This window comes from Brachionichthys hirsutus, chromosome 3 (assembly GCF_040956055.1).
Source record: "Brachionichthys hirsutus isolate HB-005 chromosome 3, CSIRO-AGI_Bhir_v1, whole genome shotgun sequence".
Lineage (NCBI taxonomy): Eukaryota > Metazoa > Chordata > Actinopteri > Lophiiformes > Brachionichthyidae > Brachionichthys > Brachionichthys hirsutus.
In genome coordinates, this window is record NC_090899.1 from 14,728,349 (window position 1) to 14,750,152 (window position 21,804).

The 21,804-nt window shown below is 44.1% G+C and overlaps 1 protein-coding gene across 1 annotated transcript in view; it reads left to right on the plus strand.

Moving 5' to 3' along the window:
* Positions 1 to 21,804, plus strand: part of LOC137917696 (intermembrane lipid transfer protein VPS13B-like) — a 303,427-nt gene that overhangs the window by 268,918 nt on the left and 12,705 nt on the right. The window contains exons 47-52 of the mRNA XM_068760421.1: positions 8,051 to 8,206; positions 12,090 to 12,356; positions 14,227 to 14,310; positions 14,443 to 14,618; positions 19,062 to 19,232; positions 21,153 to 21,360. Of these exons, the coding sequence (XP_068616522.1) occupies positions 8,051 to 8,206; positions 12,090 to 12,356; positions 14,227 to 14,310; positions 14,443 to 14,618; positions 19,062 to 19,232; positions 21,153 to 21,360 (1,062 nt within the window). The remainder of the gene's footprint in view (positions 1 to 8,050; positions 8,207 to 12,089; positions 12,357 to 14,226; positions 14,311 to 14,442; positions 14,619 to 19,061; positions 19,233 to 21,152; positions 21,361 to 21,804) is intronic.

Below are 21,804 nucleotides of genomic sequence, written 5' to 3' on the forward strand. Positions count from 1 at the left end.
ACATTTGAAAGATGATGTGCTACATGTATGTTTAAAAACCACCAATCACTTTCTCAAGATGTATGTGCGGGGGGGGGGGGGCAGCCAGAGACGGGCACGCGAGATGAGAAGCCTTTGTGATGTATGGCCGTGTCGTGCTGATATGCTGCCCTGGCCTTCAGCTACATCAAACATCGCACCGCTCCGTGGTTAGTGGTAGCCGTTTGGGGTTAACCCATCATGCATTTGTTCTTTTGCATGAGAGCGTGTGGTTTCATTGTAGTGAACTAAACCCCTTTATAGTGAAGTGTTACAATGCACTATGCACTGCATTGTCAAACCCCTGAAGACACAAATTGCTTTCACGTTGTCTGAGCTTTGGCTGCATTCAGCCCACAGTTGCTGGCGGATTAGAGGACGTTTAGCTGTAGCTGTGATGTGTGTAACTGGGCTCTCCTCTTGCCTAAGCAGCTTGTGGTGGAGAACATGCAACGTTTTGTTCACTTGAGCCGACAGGACGTGCGTGTGTTTAGTCTTGTTGTCCAAATATACAATGGGTGTTCAGTGTAGTGATGAATAAGCTACCACTGTGGATCGTGTGCAGTGTCTTGTGTCCCTGAACAGGAAGTTGACGGTGTGGCCGTTGTGAGTGCATGTGCCGCGTTTCACCGGTTTATCTTCACACCTCAGGAAAGGCTTTTTGTGTGTGTGTTCTTTGATTGTAACTCGGTCTCTGTCCAACCAGGGATTATTGGCTTCTTCATCTCACCACCGTGCGGAGACCTGTCTCTCAGACAGACAGGTCTCCTTTTGTCTGCTCCCTTCATTTGGTGCAAACACTTGCCATGTCTTCATCTCCTGGAACCCATGAGGCCCTGGATACCTTAAGATGCCGTGGTAGAAACCAGAGGGGGGGTTCTGTGGAACAGTTAGTCATGCATAAACATCTTAACGTCTCCTCTGTCAACCACATGCCCCCACAACGCTTTCTCTCTGTACCTTCTTCGAGCTCTCAAACTACTTCTTAGACTGTAAATCTTGGGTTTTTCACTGTCTTACTTATTTTGTCAGGGAGGGGAAGCGTGCAGACGACTGTTGAAGCCGCCACAATGCTCTCGTGTTACACAGGTTAGCCCTCATTGCCCTGGCAAGGCTGCTGTTGTGTCTATGCTCTGCCTTTAGCTACATTGTGGGCTTTCTGTTGATCTGACTGCAGTACAGCGCTGTCTATCCCTTGTTTTCCAAACTCATCCTTTCCAAAGGACGTGTCCTGTTTTTTTGTCTGGGTATAAACCTGCTTCTCATTTGCTAGGTAGCAAGACAGCTCCCTGGTCCAAACACAAAATGCCTCTGTCCCACATCCTTTTCTTCTCATTTATACCCAGAGGATATTCGATTGTACACAGACAGTAATTTGTGTGGTACTTAATCATCTAAGAACTGCCACAAGCCTCTCTGGCCCTGTTGTGGAAAGTACTGTGAGTTAATGGTGTTGTTTATCACTCTGCTCCGTGTCTCTTAATCTCAAATATCTAATTATAGTCAGAGTGAGAGGATTTAGAGGCGAGGAGCAGGCACCCAACCGCCGCTGTGGCTTGGTCAGCCTGCCGTTGCAGCATCCAGGAACACTCATTGCTTGCAGATTCCATAAACAGGATCTGTCTTGTTCTCGCTGTAGGAGAAACAGGGGTCGGGTGCGTTTGGTGTGTGTGAGAGAGTGATTTGTGACTATGTTCACCCTGACACATTATCAAAGCAGGCATGAGTGTTTGCCATTCACGGGATTGTTAGCAGCATTTTAATAGTCATGGCTTTGACTGATATATTACAACAGTAAAACCTTGTTGCTAATGAATGGGGATCTGGGGACTAGGCAGGGGTCCTGGAAGTAGACGTGACATTGCACACATGCAGGAATTTAGTTGGCTCATTGACTCACTGAATACATAATGGTAATTCTCAGAAGTTAACGCCATTTCCTAATATGTCAGTCTTCATGTTTGGGTTCTGCATCCAGTTTCCACAGCAACGAGGAATGGTGGCTGATAGAGTTTCAAGAAGTTCATGAGGTACTGATTGTTATAAGATGATGCACGGCTCTGGAATGATCATGGTTGATTTTTACATTGTCGTATTAACTCTTGGATATCTGTTTACACGACAGGTTTTTGTTGTTATATTTAGGGTTGTCAAAAATTCAGAGGAGCAAATTAGAAAAGTATTTTTCATTTTATTTTAATTTAACCTTTATTTAACCAGGAAAATAACCCATTGAGGTTAAGAACCTCTTTTTCAAGGGGGTCCTGTCCAATGTTCCCTCTAATTTTTCATACATCTGAGCAAACACACAAACTCCCTGAGCAGTCCCTTGGACAACTTTGAGCAACATTATAATAATACATTTTATTTTAAATGCACTTTACATTTGAAAGCAAATCTCAAAGTACACAATAAAAAACAGATAAAATCAACAAACAAAGGATGTGTGTACTGTGGTCCCGTGAGTACTCTGTTCACAATGGCGTCTATTACCTGCGTAAAAACATGTGAATCTCATCATTAGCCGGAGCAGCCAGTCACCGGTCACTCACTGACTCACCGTGGAAAATAGCACAGAATTAATTTTTACGTGTTTATGTTATTTTCAATTTAGGTTGGATTTTCTTTTGTGCGCAACGTAGATTTTTGCTGCGCGAAGAGCGTATCAGCTGTGCGTAATTATGCACGAGCGCACCTTAGAGGGAACGTTGGTCCTGTCCAAGATAGGCAGCAGCAGATACAAAAAGACACATTACAAGGGAACACAGGAAACACAAGAAAATACAAATAGTAAACAAATATGTAAATAGTAAACATATAAAATATGTGCATGTTGTGGAATCAGCCTCAAAAACTCTTATTTTAGATTTAAAAGTGCTCATTGGAATCAGATTAGTGAGCTTCCAGTCTTTCTGCCACCTGTTCCATGCAAAAGGAGCAGACTGGACAAAAGCCTTTTTACCCAACTCAGTCCGGGCAAATGGGACAGAAAACAACAAATGATCATGTGACCGAAGCGAGTAGGAATCAGCAATCATTTGTACAATGAAAGTACAGATGTACCGGTAGGTGGGCAGTAGTCCTGGTATTGCCTTGTATGTGAATGTGTAAAATGACGGATCCTTCAGGTGACCAAAGCAGGCCATCCCAGCCACGAGTATAACTCACAGTGGTGTGTCGACACTTTACAGTTAGTAATAAATGGACGGCACTTATAAAACCGGTGCTCAAAGCGCTTTACATGAGGCCTCACATTCACCCATTCACACACATTCACACTCCAGTGGGGGACTGCTGCCATGCAAGGTGCTGCCAGACCCACTGAGAGCAATTCGGGGTTCAGTGTCTTGCCCAAGGACACTTTGACATGCGGACAGTCGGAGCTGGGATTCGAACCATCACTGATCACTGGACGACCCACTCTACCGACTGAGCCACAGCCAACCTGAATGCTGAACAGTAAACAGGATCATTATGTACTCAGCATTGATTATTTAAGCAGATTTATTGTGGCAAAACCAGCGTTAATATAGAAGCCATATGAAACGGCTTTCGTCTTTGCCGTGGTTGACCTCTACAAGGCAAGTTGTGCAAGTCTCACTGTGGACACTTTGACCAGGGAAGAATGGAAGTGATTTAGATCACAGAGGAAATGGACTACTCCTTTGCCCAATCAATCCATGGAGATGAATCATCTCCATGGATTGATTGGACAAAGGGGTTGTCCATTGTTATTGCTTTATCGATGAATCATCTCCATGGAAAAGAAATGACTCATCTGCATCCTGGTTGTGCTGGTGGATGCGGACAAACATGTCAGTGTGAGCCTTCATGATGACACAAGACTCGCGCTGTCAAAGCTTTCATACTGTCACACGTAAAGCCTGAGACTCATTTGATTGTACTAATTCATTGAAAACAAGCTTGTTGTTGCTTTATCAATGCCTGTTGTCGTGTTACGGCCAAGGAATGTGGATGGATGCTGACACAATGCAAAGTCAGGGCTTCTGGCCATTGATGCTATTAGAAAAGCAACAGGACAACATGACTCCGGCCAAAATCCTGTTCACTATCAGTGGAAAAGATAACAGGCCATTTCGCAGTGCAGCACAATGCAGTCATAGGTTGAAAATGTTGTGTGTGGTTACATCCAACTACTCTGTGTAGTATTCCCCATGCTGATCACTCTTATACTAAAACGTTTCCATTATCAGCCAGCCATAATCACAACCCCTCCCCCCGGGGATTTAAGGGAAATGAGGAGAGATTGAGTTTTCACTTTCACATTTCTTTCGCACTCAATACCCGACTTGGGAAACGATCACGATATGACAAATGGTTTCTACATTGGTTTTGGACACAAAATGTTCATCTCAGCTGCAGTTACTGAGGGTGAGAGCAGCGGTTTCTACAAATATTATTTTTGAAATATTTGAATCTGAGGTTACAAGGTGAACTTGGTTTCACGCAAAGAAGCATTTGATTTTTGTCTGTATTGCTACAGTAAAAGAGTCAAATTAATTCAATTATTTCAAATTTCATTTTAGGAAATTGTGTTGTTTTTGTTTGTCTTTTACACCGATTTACAACTTTCATACATACTACATCTACATCTTACAAGTATAAAAGCATGTCAACAGCCTATTGGTTGTGAACTCCTTGGATTACGTAACTTAAAGGTCACATATTAAACCCTTTTCCCACAAGTTAACGCAGTTCCCAAACACTTATATGAAATGTCTGTGACAGTCTTTGGTCCAAACAGCAAACAGATGCTGCAGGACAGCGTCCCTCTTTTCTGTCAGAAACGCCTCTGAAACTGAAACTAAATTCATTGCGTGCACGCGCGCAGCTGCATGCATGTGCACACACATCTTGTGCACGTTTTTGTACTATGACATCACAGTAAGAGAGATTTCTTCCAGAAGTGTTTCAGTAGGTGATTATAGAACTACTCAAACTACGCAGGATTGACTGGATGGTTTGTTTTGCTGTTTTTGATAATGACCCAAACCCTCCATACTAGTCTAGAAACATGGGAAAGTGAGTTTTTCATAATACCTTTAATAAGTGATAGGAGGTGTGTTTAACTCAGTCGGTAGACCGTACACCCCTTATGTCAACGCTACAGCGCTATAGCAGCCTGCACAGGTTTGATCCTACCCATGGCCCGGTGTCGCATACCCCCCCCCCCCAGCCCCATCTCCTCCCTGCCTGCCTTCCCCTGTCGATGACAGACTCTAAATCATCAGAGTCTGCCTTTACCCCAGCAAAGTCAGTTTCATCGTCGTCATTTCTCTAACTTGTCTTTTCTCACGTTTTGTATTAGTTTAAGCTTAGAATCTCTTTTCTTGATGGAACAAAGGATGGGAACCAGCAACCAATTTCCCTTTCATTTTCATTCTGAGATAGGGTCTAAAATAAGGGGGGGGGGGGTTCTTCTTGACATTGTGATCAATGAATTTCTGCTTTCTCCTTCTCCAGACCAAAGCATTTTCTCAGTTCACTTGAACATCGCTCATGTGAGGCCAGGCTTAATGCACGAGAACAGTCGAGCTGGCGCTGCGACATGTGGCTGACTGGTTTTCCTCAGTGTCACAGCAGAAGATGCGTCACAGAGAGGCAAAGCAGTTCCGTGTTTTTCATTCTTGATGTTCTATGTGCTCGGCTCATGCGTGTCACCGCTGTTTGTTTTACTCCCGCTTTTTGAGAGCTGACTCGCTGTTTGAAGTTTAAGGAGGGACATTCATATGACTTCTCCCGTAAAAGTCAGGTTGAGCCACAAGCGTGATAAAGTGCGCCGTTAGAGAGGGAGGAGAGGAACAGAGGAGTTAAAGAAGAGGGAGAAGTGTTGAAATTAAAAAATAGTTTCTCACAGATGGGGCTGAGGCACGGCGAGCCGGTTTAACGGCACACGATGGTTCCACTCTTAACGCAAATACTTAAAAGAAAGGACGATCTTTTAAAATATATTTCCCTGGTATTATTTTCTCTCAATTAGTTAGAACTGTTGATGCATGGATGAGAAAAAGAAATCCGACTGCTTTTTATCAAAGGTTTCTGGTTTACCACGATCTGGATGAATGAGGATCTACAGAAACACCTGATCCAGGAAAAGGGTCCCCTGAAGAGCAAGTAGCTGCAGAATAGCTGGATATTATGCATAAAAGTTACATTCAATGTTTCATCATGATCTTAACTGGCCTTAGTTATAATGCTAATGCTGGTTTAGGGACTCATATGGTGGCTCTGCAGCCTGAGGGTTAGCCTTAACCTCGGTCACCTGGGCGTTTACGCCCTTCTGCCACCTTCCTCGTGAGGAGATCCGAGAAATTATGCAGTCGGCAGGGAGAAGGGATGATCTTGAGGAGAGTGAATTCAGGCTTTGATTAAGAATGTTATTGTAAAGAAATCTGCCTTCAAGCAGTGAGGGAAGACTGAAGTGGAAAGAAACATCGAAGGTCTGGACCAGGGTCCCCACGAGCTCTTTGACCTCAGAAGTAATTTGTTTTTCTTTGAACAGATTCTCTAAATGTTCGACACATTGGAGCGATGAGCCAAAGTGTAAATGTTCAAACGCACCTTCCAGAGTTTCAATCGAGCCGTTACTCCTCAGGGAGGATTCTAATCCCGTGCCCTCATCCTCCACCCCGTCTGTCGGCAACACATTTTCTCCCTGGTTTGGCTTGCAGTCATGTTGGCCGCGAGGCCGGGCAGGTAGAAGGTCAACCTCGGTGCCTCAGGACGGGAAACGGCTCCTGTGTTCTGAACATAATCGCATCACAATACTCACATTGTTTGACAAATGAGTTCCCTTGTCATGTGTTTCTCCTGAATATGACTGAGCTGTAGCACAAATGGATGTGCTTTATGCTTGGATGAAAATCTGACCTCCACAACCTACTTTTTTACTTTACGTTTTCTGACTGCATTCAAACGGCCAATAGGACGACTTTAGTGACACTATAACGACAACATGGTGTAATGTGTACACGAAAACCAACAGACATGTTTTCTTCCAATTTTACAGACTAGCCTTACAAACTACGGGGGGGGTTCTGACTTCATGACATGTCATGTCATTTTTTAAAACCGAAGACACTGCTGTCATTAAAATGTCTTGATTATGCCACGGTGTATATTTTCATTTGTTGTTTTTTGTTTATTGACAAAGAAAACTTAATAAAAACTTAAATGACAAAAAAAAGAATGACAGCTGACAATTTTGTCTTTGGTTTATGTGATCACCAATCAACATGTCTGGACTTGTTGATTGGCTGAGAAATAGAATAAAAACGATTTCCTGTACTGAGCGATTATCCTTCCCTATCCTTGATGCAAAGGCGGGTTCCTCTGGGCACACTGAACGGGTTCTTCCAGGTCCAAGCTGTGCTCACTGCCTGCTGTGTTTTAACCAAGACAATATGCGAAACTCTCGTCGGCACATTTGAATCCAGTAATTTGAGGAATCAAGCTTCCTCGCTTTCAACCCTGCCGTGATGTTTGGAACCACAATACAGGGAGCAGGCAGAAAATTGTCTGCCGCAAAATTATCACAATTGTACAATTGTTTAAATGTCCAAAGGGTATGACTGTTTATTGCTGTTTCCATCCAGCCACACACACGGTTGTTTTTCACATTGAAGCGATAGATATGAAGCTGAGAGGTTCGAGAGGAAAACTCTTGGCCTCTGATTTCGATGAGGAGAGAGCTTAGCCTTCCTCATCCAACCACACAAGCCCTCACACACATGCAGCCATAATGAGCTTCCACATCAGCTGTTTTCCACCAGCCAGTTTATTGTGTGCGACCTTCCATTTCTCCTTCCAATAGCATCAGGCTGCTCAGGACCAGTAAACAGGAACTTTCCCCCCCCCCCCACACTAAAATCTTCTAACAAAGAATCGTGTTGTTTACTCGTCTTTTGCCTTGGGATAAATAAAGGGCAAGAAACGAACCTCTGATGTCTGGTGTCTTCTGTCTCCTCTGCTTGTGTGTGCTTTTTTTGTCCTTCTCTGTCCTATACTGCAGCTGCTGCACATCTGCATTGAGGGATGGGGGAACTGGCGCTGGTCGGAGGCCTTCAGCGTGGACAATGTAGGAACCCTGCTGAGGACCATTCAATACAAAGGACGCACTGCCTCACTCATCATCAAGGTGACACAGCTGAACGGCGTCCAGAAGCAGGTACAGGCACCTCTTACAACCTTTTTCCTGTTTGGGTTTTTCATTACAATGAAAGGTACACCATAGCTTTTACTTACTGTATTGGCATTATATATATTGCCATATAATTATAGCATTATTTATATAGGCATTGAAGAAAGTGCACAACAATAAAATGTAATGAACACATAATTTATTTCCTTCTTCCAGCAAGTGTTATGCACAGTTTTTCATTCCTTTTAATTATTCTGCATTGAATAAATTTCTGCTTTGCTGCAATGCTTATTCAATTCGATTGATTTTTATTTCTAAAGCGCCAGATCATGAACGTTATCTCAAGGCTCTTTACAGGAGTAGCAGGGAAAGACAGAACCCAAATTATCCCACTAGAGAAAGCACATTGGTGACGGAGGCAAGGGAAAACTTCCCTTTAACAGTCAGAAACCTTGAATAGAACCTAAGTCTCATAGTGGGCGGCCATCTTTCTGGACCAGTTGGGTTGAGAAAGAGAGAGAGAGGTAGAAAGACAGAGAGACTGAGACAGAGAGGGAGAGACCAGGAGCAGACAAAAACATGTTTTTACACTACATCCAGGGAGTTACAACATATAAGCTGCTATGAGCAAACCACTGACTAAAGAGCTGCTATATAACTATAAATGCTAATGTTATCAATAAGGATATCTGATATGTGAACGTATTTCAGGTGTTGATTCTAAACTCCACTCACTGCCTTTTTTCAGCATCTTTTTGTCTTGAGTTTACGTAGGTGTCGTGTTTTTTGCAAGAATCATTCCTCGTAGAAAACATTTGAAATTTTACATTTCCAAGCAACATCAAGTTAATCGTAAAAACTATTAGTTAGTGAATGAAGACGAGGCGACGGAGAGCATCACCCAAACCTGATTTCCTTCATGGAGAATAAAGGCTGAAGACTCAATTGGTGTTTTAATTGATGTGAAGATTTTTACTGCAATACATCACTAAATACATAAGTGAATGCATCTATAAAAAATATTTTTTTTTACAAAATAAAGAATATCAAAGTCCCGTAGCGCAGCGTCCTGCTAAATAACGTGTTGTAATTCACTTACTGCTACTACTGGACTTTCGGCTTGTCATGTCCGGGGTCGCCACAGCAAATCAGCTACGTTCATCTTTTCTACGCCCAGATCGGTGGTGGGTAATCGTCACATTTTTCAACAAATACATGACATTGTGTCCCTGACAATGGAACAATACAATCAGATTCTGGTGATGACAAAGGGTTATGCAAACCATATCCCTATCCCTCCAGACAAAACAGTCTCAGTCGGTCACATTCCTGCCTCCATCTGTCCCAGACTTTTGCTTACATCTCGTTCCCATTGATCCAGCGTTGGGGCGTGAGCACTGGTCACATCCAGTTCACAATGCAAGGCATTCAGAGTGGGACAGCAGCTGCCACCAGACAGGAAGCTGGCTTCAGCTCGTGTGAGCATGTTGATGTTCCTTTTCAAAAAAATATTTAACTTTATTTTTGTCACGTTGCGGTACTCACCCTCCTCGGCTAGCTACTCTGTGGTCTTTTATCATGGCAGCCTTTTTATTATCATTCATATTGATACCTTATGTTGCCTGCTGTTGGAAAAAATAACCTCATATAAATCACACAGATGTGGTGCATCTGCAGACTCGTGCATTCTCTAATTATGTGTGCGCCTGCACACACACATACATACATACATACATACACATGAAGCATTGACTTCATCACAATCAGATTTACAAACTTAGAAGCCCAACAGAGTAGCTTATTCAACATTTGATTGGCAGCATGGGTTATGTTAAAAATCTCATATCCTTTACATACAAACTGTAGCACATAAAAAAGCACATTTAATAAAAAAAAACATTCTTATGGTCTTGCCTTTACTTATAAATGAATTGTTTATTGGAGTTTTCCTTATCTTCCCTCAGTTTTAAAAGAAGTTAGTTACAGCTAGCCATTGTAGCTCGCTGTGACTTACTCTGTATGAGTCACAAATAGAATCCCTGGGATTACAGCGCCCCCTACCACGAGGCAGGAAAACTACATGTCTCTGTGTCTGGATTTTTATGATCGCACAGCACAAAACACGTTACACATAGAAAGCTGCTGTTCAGTTCTGGATTTTGTCTGCTCCTACAAATATTGTTTTCTGGGTGGACCACTCACATTCTTTCAAGCTCCACATCAAAAACTTACAGGCCAATGTTAAGGCCTGTAAGTCTTTGTAGGTTCTCAGTCATCCAAGTCGAGGTAAATAACGAAGAGCAAAAAGCGAGGAATCAACTCGAAGACGTTTCACCTCTCGTCCAAGAGGCTTCTCCAGTTCTGGGAGGCTGGTCGACGGTCGACCGCTGTCTTCGCCCAGAATTCCTTTTACTTTGCTGCAGCAAATGATTAAAACTCCCTTCAAAACTCATTTAATCTCTCAGCTCTTCCATCAATTCATGTGTTTAAACAGAAATTCTATTATTCAATAGTTGACTGTTGCACTTGTTAACTGCCCTCCCGCTCTTTCCCTTTATACTTTAGTATTGAAGTTGTTTTTAAGTCTTGGATTCTTCTATACTTTTCCTTTTATCTGTTTTTATCTTTTGTCTGCTGGGGCCTCTTGGCAGGTTGTCATTACCCTCGCCGAAGGGGAGGCGAGGGTATTGCAATTGGGTGCGTTTGTATGTTTGTCTGTCTGTTTGTCTGTCCGAGCGCATAACGCAAAAACTAGTAACCCAATCGACTTGAAATTTTTACACAAGCAAGGTTCTGTCCGTGGCTCGGTCCTCCCCGAGAATGGCGTTGATCCGGATCTGGATCCAGATTCTGGAATTATTTTTACATCTGGAATCGTGCCGCTGCTGTAAACTGCCACTTTAAGAGGGAGGGACACGAATGGCATGATGGGAAAAAGAGTCCAGAAGGAGTCTTGTAGTACATTCCGGAGCAGCAAGCTAGAGCAGGTTTGGCTCCTCTGATCCGGAAGCCCCGTTTACTGTCTCACAAGATCCAATAGTCTATTGGAGGCGGGGTCTGCAATCTCTGATTGTCTTTCTAGTTGTAAATGAGAAGCTGTTCTCAGGTGATTTCACCTGTTAAAATAAAGGTTAAATAAATAAATGAAAACACTACATTATATAAATCAGCTGAACTATGATTATTTAGTTTAGAATAAACAGAGACAGCAATACGGTCTCACTGCTAGCATGTAGCACCGTTAGCCCAGTGATTGATCAATCCGTGGTGAGGCTCAGCTGGCTGCTGCCTCACCACACATCAGTGTTTGAATGACGAACAGATTTTAAAAGGAAAACAATCTAAAGCTGTTGAAGTTAAATGGAAAATAATGTTTTAATCAAAATCACTGGATAAATACAACTATTTAATGTATTTTTATAATTATAATCTTGCATTATAGCAGGTGAGACAATGCCTCACCTTCCTCCTCTGTCTGCACATCACTGCATGCATACATACATACATATTCATTTTCTTGTCTGGGTCAAGGGGGGGGGGGGGGGGTGCACAACAGTCTCAATGGAGAAACCCAAACCTCTCCCTCCCCAGCCCAGGAAGCTCATATCAACCCAAATGCAACCCCCCCCCCCTCGTTTACGTCACACATTTTTAATGAACATTCCCAGTAGCAGGGAATTATTTTAGTTTTTGCATTTTGCAGTTTTAAATTCCTGCTTATGTATTAGTATCCCAGTGGGCCGGTGAATGGGGTCCTATTAGAGTCATCAAAAATAGCTTTCGGTATTGAGCTGTAAAATATGTTTGCGTGTTCTTCTCTTGAGAACATTTTGTGGTCGTAGACTTCTGTGTTTCTGTCTCCATTAATTGTCAGGTTTTAATTGCGGCTCCTCTGTAACCTTCCTCCTAGGTGATCATCTGTGGGCGGCAGGTGATGTGCAGCTACCTGACCCGGGACATTGAACTGCGCGTGGTGCAGCACTATGTGGGGCCTGACAGTCAAACCGTGGTGAAGGAGCACTCTGACTGCCTGGAGGCCGGCGCCAAGCTCCCATCATACGTGCTTGAAGATGCTGAGATGACAGAGCTGTGTGTGAGGGCCCGCGGAGATGAAGACTGGTCGCAGGACGTTCAGCTGGAGAGCGGCAACAAGGGCAGCAGCAGCTCTGTTGTGCAGGTACGGCAACACAAACAGATCGGTCAGGAAGGCTCCGCGTGGATGCTACTACTACCGCCGCCCTTTGGAGTCATATATAAACATATTTTGTTTTACTATTATCTTCATTGCGCCGATGTAGCTGCTGAGTGTGCGAGCCAACATGAACAGATGGAAGTGCAAATCGGACACATTACTTGCTCTTATCTGCATCCACACGTTTGACGCTGAAGACTGGACCACCAACAATGGCCGGCCTGACACTCCTGGGTGGCCACAGTGGCAAAGCTTCCATGCTTTCCCTCAGATAGTCTTACAAAGGCCCTTTAGCTCATAGCCTAATGTTGAGAGGCAGAAAATACAGTTTAAGTGCTCTCATAACGGCACTAACCATAGACAGGAAGCACTGATGTGTGGGCATGGGGACAGGCTTTGAAGGCACTTGCACACTGCTGGATTCGTGCCAGAGAATGTCTCCTTCACTTCATCCCTGCTTCTATTGTCCTGCGGTTTTCCTTTTATCCAGTCTAAACTCTGGCTCGACCAGCTGGAAAAGAAAAATTGAGAGTGTCCTCTCCTCTGACACCCAAGATGGACTTCTCCACTCGTCATCTTTAATACCGTCAAGGACATTCTCCATTAGAAGAACTTAATGTCTCTATCTCCAGCATCCAAGCTCTTCCGTTCGTCCTTTAATCTACTTCTACTCGTAGACACTTTGTCTGCATGGATGCACAGCTTTTCATATCGTACATAATATACAGTAAACATTTGCTGTTTATCCACTGCTAACACAGACACTACACTCTGTGGAAGATAACTCTATCTGCCCCCCCTCCATGCTGTAAACATCCAGCCCCTCTCAGCTTCTGTGTGTGGGTCTGAACATCTCAGTCCAGTTCAGCCTTCACCGTTATCTCTTCCCTTCAGATCTATTGCAACACAGCCGCCGGGGGTTGGCTCTGAATGAGAGAGCTGCCTGGACTGGTAGCCGGATCCTCACATCTGTCTCTGTCGGTTTCCTGCTATTTCACTTTGTCATTTCCTCCCTTTCTTTTGCCTTCCAACCCACACGCTGGCTTGTTCATCTATCTCCCATTTATTAAGTTATCTTTTTTATTTACTCCATCCTCTGGAATTCCAGCCTCTAGCTGTCTTGGTTGATGTCTTTCTCCTTTCTCCTTTCTCAGGCCTCTTCTGATTATCTGCATTAATAATCTAGCCCTGATACTCCTCTTCCTCCTATCTTATCATCCTCTTTTTCTCATGTGTCCTTTTCTTTCAGGTCATCTTGGCCTCATCCTAGCAGTAGATGTTTTCTGTGTATGCGTTTACCACAGTTCTACTCCCTCATCTAGACGAGCTTTTTTGCAGGGTCCGCTCTATTGAAGCTTTTCACTTTGTCCCTTTGTGCCACTCTGCTGTTCACGCCATTAAATGAAGTCCAGAGTCATGTGTTATAGGCAATTGTAGTGCGCTTTGGTATTCCAAGGCTTTCATGAGGATTGAGGAGTAAATGAGACAGTCATGATGATGAATATATTTATTAGATATAATGTTAGAGTACAAGTACAGTCAAACAATAGTATGTATTACAGTACAAGTACAGTCAAACAATAGTATGTATTACAGTACAAGTACAGTCAAACAATAGTATGTATTACAGTACAAGTACAGTCAAACATCCTGTCTAGCATTCGGCCATCTAGCCTCAGCATCTGGAAGCGTGCTAGTATCTCAAATTCATGCTCACATCTCAATGCAAAATATTGCTTGCAGGCTGGCTCATGTCTCGCAATGCTCGTAAGTCAAGACGTTACTGTACCACAAACAGGCACTGTGTGCGCCCGATCAGTCCTCTCCTGACGTTGTCCATTTGTCTTCCTCTCAGGTGCCGTGCTCCAGCGGTTCGTTGCTGTACGTGTGGTGCACTGTCATTACAATCGAACCTCAGTCTCTCATGCAGCAGAGAGTGGTGAGCATCCTCTCCTGTTGCATCTTTCAGTTTATTATTTGTAAAAAAGAATTTCAATCATGTATAATTTGTTTGTGGTTGTCATGTGACAAAACGTGGAGAAGTTCACGGGGTATGAATGCTTGTTTTCAGGTGGTTTTCCACCCACTCTTTGTTATGAGGAGCCACTTGCCAGATCCAGTTATCCTCCACATAGAGAAGCGGAGTCTGGGACTGAGGGAGAGTCAGCTGATATGCGGGCAGGGCCATCAGGAACCGCTGTTGAACACTGAGGCCGACCTCACCCACCACCTCATGTTCCAGGCCAGGTAAAACTACAGTGAGGCCTCGTGTCATTCTCCACCGAAGCAGTCTGGACTCCCATAATACATGGAGGAGAGAATCTGTATGGATTCACTGAAGGTTATTCAGCAGCCAGGAAAGTGGTTTTGCAAATTATTGTGTCTTTTTGGTATCTGATTTTTCATAATGAGTTACCGGGTTCTGACCAAAAACAGGATTTTAGAGGCGTCTGTGGCGGTTCTCAGTCATGCAGGTCGATAAATCACAAAGATGTTTCACCTCATCCAGGCGGCTTCTTCAGTTCTAGAACTTCAATCGATCTTGAACAAGTCCAGTTGATTCTTCGTTTTTGGCCTTCGAATATTTTAGAGGTGAGAATTTACCTCCAAAATCTAATCTTTTCATCTTTGAGTCCATGTTCCTGGACTCAATGATGGATAGGTATGTACAGACAAACAGGTGAGCAACCCACAAACACAACACCTTCAGCTATACCTATCATTACGTATAGCTGAAGGCGTTATTTGAGCTTTGGTGCATTAAGACAATCGCGTACATAGGATTGCAGTGGCAGCGGGCCGTGCATTTCACACCTAGGCCTTAAGCGATGTCCTACTTAGTCCGACTTGAATAAATACCCCTCATACTACCATCATTTATGACACCACGGCTGGAGAAATAATATACATAAATACACTTACACAGTACTGGGTGTTGCATCACCTCAATCGTGTACAACACGGGATATTTTCCAGAGCATTTAAAAATCACTAAACCTGCATCAGCAATTAAAACTTATCACTATATGTGGTACTATCAAACTTACAAATGAAAGGGGATTTCAAATAATTTGTCCAAAAAGTTTTAATAAGTCCACCAAGAATAGGAAAGCTTTAACAAGATTGGGAAATTTCAGTTTAATATAAGATAGACAGAAACAAGATGGCCACATGCGACAGCGACACAATGAAACAAGCCTCTTTGTGTACTTCCACTACAATCTCACAGCTGCCCCACAATAATTACGTACATTGCAGAGGAGCAAGAAAAAGTAAATTTTCATTTTTAGTAAATTTGTAATTTTATTTTTCGTTATCATTGATTTGATATGAAATAAAATGACAAAAACACATGAAAAATAAAATGCTTGCACTCACCAAAACGGCTGTCCCCCAAAACACTTATTTCAACACAAAATACATGCTCCTTTCTTTCCTCAAGAAGACTTTACAGTTTCTCTGTGCATTTCAGGTCCAATAACATCCTTTTCTATCAACATGGAGGACGATGCTGAAAGCCGCGTCTGTCCAGTCGTGTTTCTGCCGTATGTTTTGATTCGCTTTAACCGCTCAGCAGAAGCAGTGGACACAGGAATTGCTAGCTTGGGGTTGGCTGACCTCGTCTCCCGAGAGCTAGCTTCTCTTGAAAGGTCCGTCTTGGAAATGGTCTTGCGAATATATCTGCAACCAAATCTACTTATTCCCCTCCTTTATGTGTTAAAAAATCAAGTTTATGTATTTTTGATTTTTCTGCTATCGAATTTTCTGTGGCTCTGGTGTGACTTTGTCGATCTAAAAAATAAAAAAACTTTGTCGATGTGCAGAGCGCTGCCCGGCTCTCACGAGTGAGTATCCAATCACAGGACACGTACAGCTAGAAGGCCTTACTGTCGCCAAATCGTGATCTGATTGGCTATCGCAACTATCTATCAACTATATGTGCACGTTCACTCACAGTGCACAGACGTCCACATTGTTCATTCTGAAGGCCTCGGACAGATTTCATACAACCTGGCAACACAAGCTAGCTGAATTCTGATTGGATAAAAACTCTCACCTAAAAATACAATACTGGGATATAATATTACATGAATATGAAGAATAATATTTACAGCATATGGAAAATAAATAAAAAATGACATTAACTTTTATATGATCATGATTTTTGGTTATGTTAGGCCAGCAGAGAAGGCCTTGCTGGCCCTGATGGCCAACCACTGGCTACCGGTACCATTAAAGGGTTTGATGACTTGTATTTTAATAGAAACATCTATCCCAACTCCAAAATACTTTTAAAAAATGTACAGATTGCATTATTGTCCCCATTAATGATAATAATGCACATCAGTGTTTGTCATTACTACCGAGGCAGAGCCTCATCTCTGGTGGATTCTCTGTTTCCATCACAGCTGTTTGCTCATAATTCAACAAATAATTTATAAACGTGGACAGCTTCCTGTCCACGTTTATATTAGGTCGACAAACCTGCTCCTTCCGCTGCAAAGGTCTACTGTAATAACCTTTTTCCGTGGCGAGACTCTTTCTTAAGATCGTTGCACGTAGTTTTCTGGTTAGCGAGAACCCTCCTGCGGATGTAAGCTGGAGGATCAGGCACGTCAGTGGAACAGGAAGCCAGCTTGGCAGCAGCTGAGATGCGGCTCCTATCCTGACATGTCAGGTCGGACCGTAATTACACCTCATTCTGATACAAGCACTAACACAGAGCAAGCTTTTGGCCCCATATCGGCACTCTGTTTGTGTTGAGAGGATTGTGTTTGTGTGGGTGGACGAGCAGCCTAGGAGCACATGTGTCCTCGTGGCTGTGTGTGGTCCGTGTCTTCTGCTGCATTGAGTGGCGATGGAACAGTCCCCGTTTGACAGGCAGCACTTTATCTGTCACAAACATCCCCACTACTCCTGTTAGTGTGTCCCGCTTTGTCAGTGTGCGTTCACACTTTCTCCTGTTGTGCACGTCACTCCAGCGAGACGCAGTTTGTCGTAGTCGGATCCACCAAGCTGAATCAAAAGTTTTTAAGAAATGCCATGTGTCTGTGGATCTGTGGATTATATAATCTACACCATCACGCTGGTTTCTTTCTGTGGATGCTTTGGAGTGGTTCTTTTTCAGCATGGGGGGGGCGGGGGGCTCCAGGCAGGAGAGCTACCACATGTGCATCCTATATTGTTGTTGTTCCTACTGTATTTGTTATCTGTGTATCTGTAATCTGTGTTGTTTTATGTGAATCACAGAAGAAAGAGAGCAAACATTGAGCATGTTTGACTCCCCTTGAGAGAATCTTTAGTGTGTTTAGATGTCTGGTCACATCGTTTATTTTTGTTCCAGCTACCACGAAGGCCATACAGTGACTGGGAATATATTTGGACTGGGTTGCAAAAAGCAAGCTCTAAAATCACCAAGTGTCTTGTCTCTCTGTGTCCCAACCACAATGCTCCTTGTGTTCATGATCCGACCCTTCTCTAAACTGCCTCTCGCCACACAAACTTGCACACCCTCCTCCCTCGTCTGCCCAAATCAATCCATCCTTCGTCCCTCTCTATCCTCACAAATGCATACTCTAAAAGCCACAATGGCGAACATCCCCCCCGACCTCTTGGACGACATCCGATCTTGAATGCTTGCTGGTCAACAGCTCGTCTTTCCTTCCTGTAATCTGAAATAGTTGCGGGCTCTAATGGATGAGGTGGAGAGCAGAGCTGTGGTCTGCGACACAAGAGGCTCAGAGAAGCCTTAAGCAGAACCACCATGTCCTGCTCTTCTCATATTTGGGCCGCCACATTAGAAAGCTGAGGAGTTTCAGTCAGAAGCCTCGTGCAGTTTCCCAACTGAATCAAAAACTTCCGGTCGCTCTTCTGTGTGTTTCCCAGGTCCATCGGGAACGACCTGTGTTCCTCATCGCACAATGAGCTCTATTAATACACTGTCACTCTGGGTAACTTTGTTTTAGCCAACTGGATGCTGCCCAGAGAAAGAGGAGCGTTTATTACTGTGTTTGGGTCTTGTTGTTTTTACTCATTGTTGAAAAGCCAGAACCACCGAGCGTCTGCGGCGGAGGTATCCCGTATTTACTGCTGTCTAATTTCTCTATCATCTTTTAGAATTGCTGTTTCTAAGGCACGACTGTATGTCACACGGGAAAATGCAAAACAAAAGGCAGATTAAACCCCCGGCAAGGCTTCGGGGTAAAGGCAGGGTTTAGCCGGAGGTCGCAGATCGTTCTTCACGGAACAATGGGACTAGTCAGCTGCTGTCAAGAGATGTCTTGTCCTACAGTGGAAAACAAATAGGGTTGATTTTGTTTTCTGGCATAGAAGAAGTAAACATGCTTCCAAGCAGGATTTGCTGGCAAAACATACAGCAGGGGGTTCACAAATTGTGTGTCTGTGTGATCCAGAGGTTTTCATTTCATGCAATCACTTATCACAGAAGAGGAGATAATCAAGATAAGTGAAATCAGCTGGTACAGTGCCTGCTTGGCAGGAGGCGCTGCAGCGAGTTGGCCAAAGATAGCTGGATGCTTGAGAATCTCTGAGAATGATGGTTGTAAGGCATCCCTCTCAAATGAATGCTGGCTGCAGTTTAGCTCAGAGGCTAATAAACATGTGCATCGCCCTTACGTCTCGTTGGAGGAATCTAACGGTCTGATTTAGTGTTTGTCCTCCGTCTAACAGGGAGGAGGAGGACGCTTCCCAGTGTGCTGTACCAATCTCCACCAGCCTAATCAAGCAGATTGTGAATAAGGCTGGAAATGAGGACAACCTGGGACACATCCTGGCTGACTTCTATGGTCGGAAGACCCCCGCTGAGCCGCCGTGGCCCTACGCCGCCAAAGATATGGACAGGTAACTAAAGTAAAGCCACCCAATGTTTTTGTCTATAAAGTTTTGTGCTTTTGAACAATAGACTTCTGTCGCAGGTAAACCTGCGGGTCATTTCCACCTTCGCTGTAGCAGGGTTGGGATTTAATAATAAGCCTCGATGACACACTGTCTGAAAGCATAATGCATGTGACAGCGCCTTCTAATGACGGAGGCTCCTCTTTGTTGCTGAGCCTTTCTTCACATAACAAAGCGATTAGCTGCAAAGACAATGCAGAGCCAAGCGTCAGATGTTAGCAGGGGACCCTGCTGCCTTTCCCACAGACCGGAGATCTAGGCTGTCGCTCTGTCACGGTCCCACATTCTCACACAAGTCACAGGGCCTTGCATCCAGTTAAAAGTTGGCATCGCTACGCAGCGAGCGGACTGCATGTGGCCAATGCAGGATTGTGCGTGCATTCGTTGGGGCAGCACACACATGTGGATCTGTCCACAAATGTCAATCTGAAATACTTTTGTCACAAAGCAATCACATCTTGATCGCAGGGTTAGGAAACATGCCCACATGCTCTCCCACAGGCTCCGAGCCCGAGTCTCCGTGGATCGGCTGGACGTGGGAGCCACATGTCTGCTGTGGTTGCGTTTGGCTTTCTGTTCTTTGTGTGTGTGCTAATGCTAATGCACACGCACACACACATGTGAGCTGGTACCGTTTCACCTTTAGTGGGTGTGACACACACACACTGCATCTCTTGGCAGATGTCTGCTGGTTTCTCTCTTCTCTGTGCGATAGTCATTTCCTGTCCTGAAGTGAGCTCAGAAATATGCTATTTGATCAGGAGCATGAGACAACGTTGCTAGGAGGATCTCAAGCACTGGTTGCTAGCTACAGCATCAGTAGCCATTCAGGTGAGTGGGCAGGTCTGGCCATGCTGTGGACTGATACTGTAAATACACTCAGAACTCGGACAGCAAGGTAAAGCCACAATTTCATGATTGATTGTTGCCTTTAACCGTGATATCAGTGTCCGACCTCATGCACGCACACACACACACCAGTAAATGGTAAAGAACAGCGAGTGTCAGTGTGTTCTCGGTTTGGTTTAGCGGATGCTTTGGGTGTGTGCGTTTGAGATGGCAGGTTGTTCTCGATGAGGAAGGAGGGACTGGCTTGTCTTTGATGGTTTCGAGCTCCAGAGTCGGACTCACAGGACTGTTTGTTTGCTCTTTCTTGGCGCTCGCCGCTGTTTAGGGTTCACGAGAGCACGATTACTATGAAAGGGACGCAATGCCGGGGGATTTGTGGAAAAATTGCTGCATACTTCTGCCTGCTTGTTTGTCTGTGTTCCCAGCTGCTCTCTGTCCCTGTGTACGTTTGTGTTGCATAACGTGGTGGCGGACCTTTTTCTCTCTCTGTATTTGTTTAGGCTGGCTGACTGTCAGTATGTTAATGGCCTGCATAGTGTAACGGTAATATTTGTTTAAACACGACACATCTGAATGACTCTTTAAGACGCATGCCGCTCGGTTTGGGCGCATGTGAAACACGTCCACACAGAAGTGACTCGGGAAGTCGTAACGTTTGTCATAAATACTGAGCATCAATTTGGTTGCTTATCAATTCCACATTACAGGTAGCTGTGTGTCAGCCTGGCTTCTACATGTTTGTTCTAATCCAACAGTATGGAGGGGGGGGGGGCTTTTCATCCATCCTCAGTGAAGCGAGAGAAGGTTCTGCAGCTGTCTGGTTCTGTCTAATCCATTGCACAGAGCAATGTTATGCAAAATAGCACATTTCATTCCAGCTAGTTTCAATTGAGTTGAAATGTGTCCTGAATTTTCCAGCGGAAACCAAAGCATCCACTGTTTTATTTGGTCCATGTCATGGTACCACGCCGTAAACAGGTGCTGTTGAAGTTTTAACCGCCTGCTCACTTCCCACAGGTCAGCGCCAGAGCCCCTCGCCCAGTGGGACAGTCCCATGCAGGTCAAGTTGTCCTGCTTGAAGTCCGGCCTGAATACCCTGCTGGTCGAGCTGCTTCCCTGGGCCCTGCTGGCCAACTACTCCCGTTGGGATCTGTGGCTGTTTGAGGGGGAGACCATCGTTCTCCAAATACCAGCTGGCAAAGTCATCGTACCACCCAACTTCATGGTAGAGAGTCCATCAAAATAAATGATTTAGATTTGATTACATCACCAAAACCTTCTATGAACTTCCTTGACAGGTAAATTACAATATTAACCCAACTATTTGCCTGCACCGCGGGGTTTCTATTCAGCATCTGGCCTCTGAGCTGATCGAGCTAATAGCACCAGGGCTGTTTAATTCTCCCTCCATGCCGACAGCGGAGGCAGTCGTGACATGAAGAGGACTCAACCTGATTAGTAAAGAACAACACAAACAACGTAAAATATGTTTTCGTTTTTGTGTCCACAAGCAAACTTTATATCCCCCTCTGAGCAAAGATTTGATGTAGTTTAGAGCATCGTCTTTCAGTTTGACTTTTTCAAAAATAAAATTAATGGACTGTATAATTTCACCATGTTCTGAACTGTAATATCTGCAGTGATCTTCCTTTTGCATTGGATCTAACAG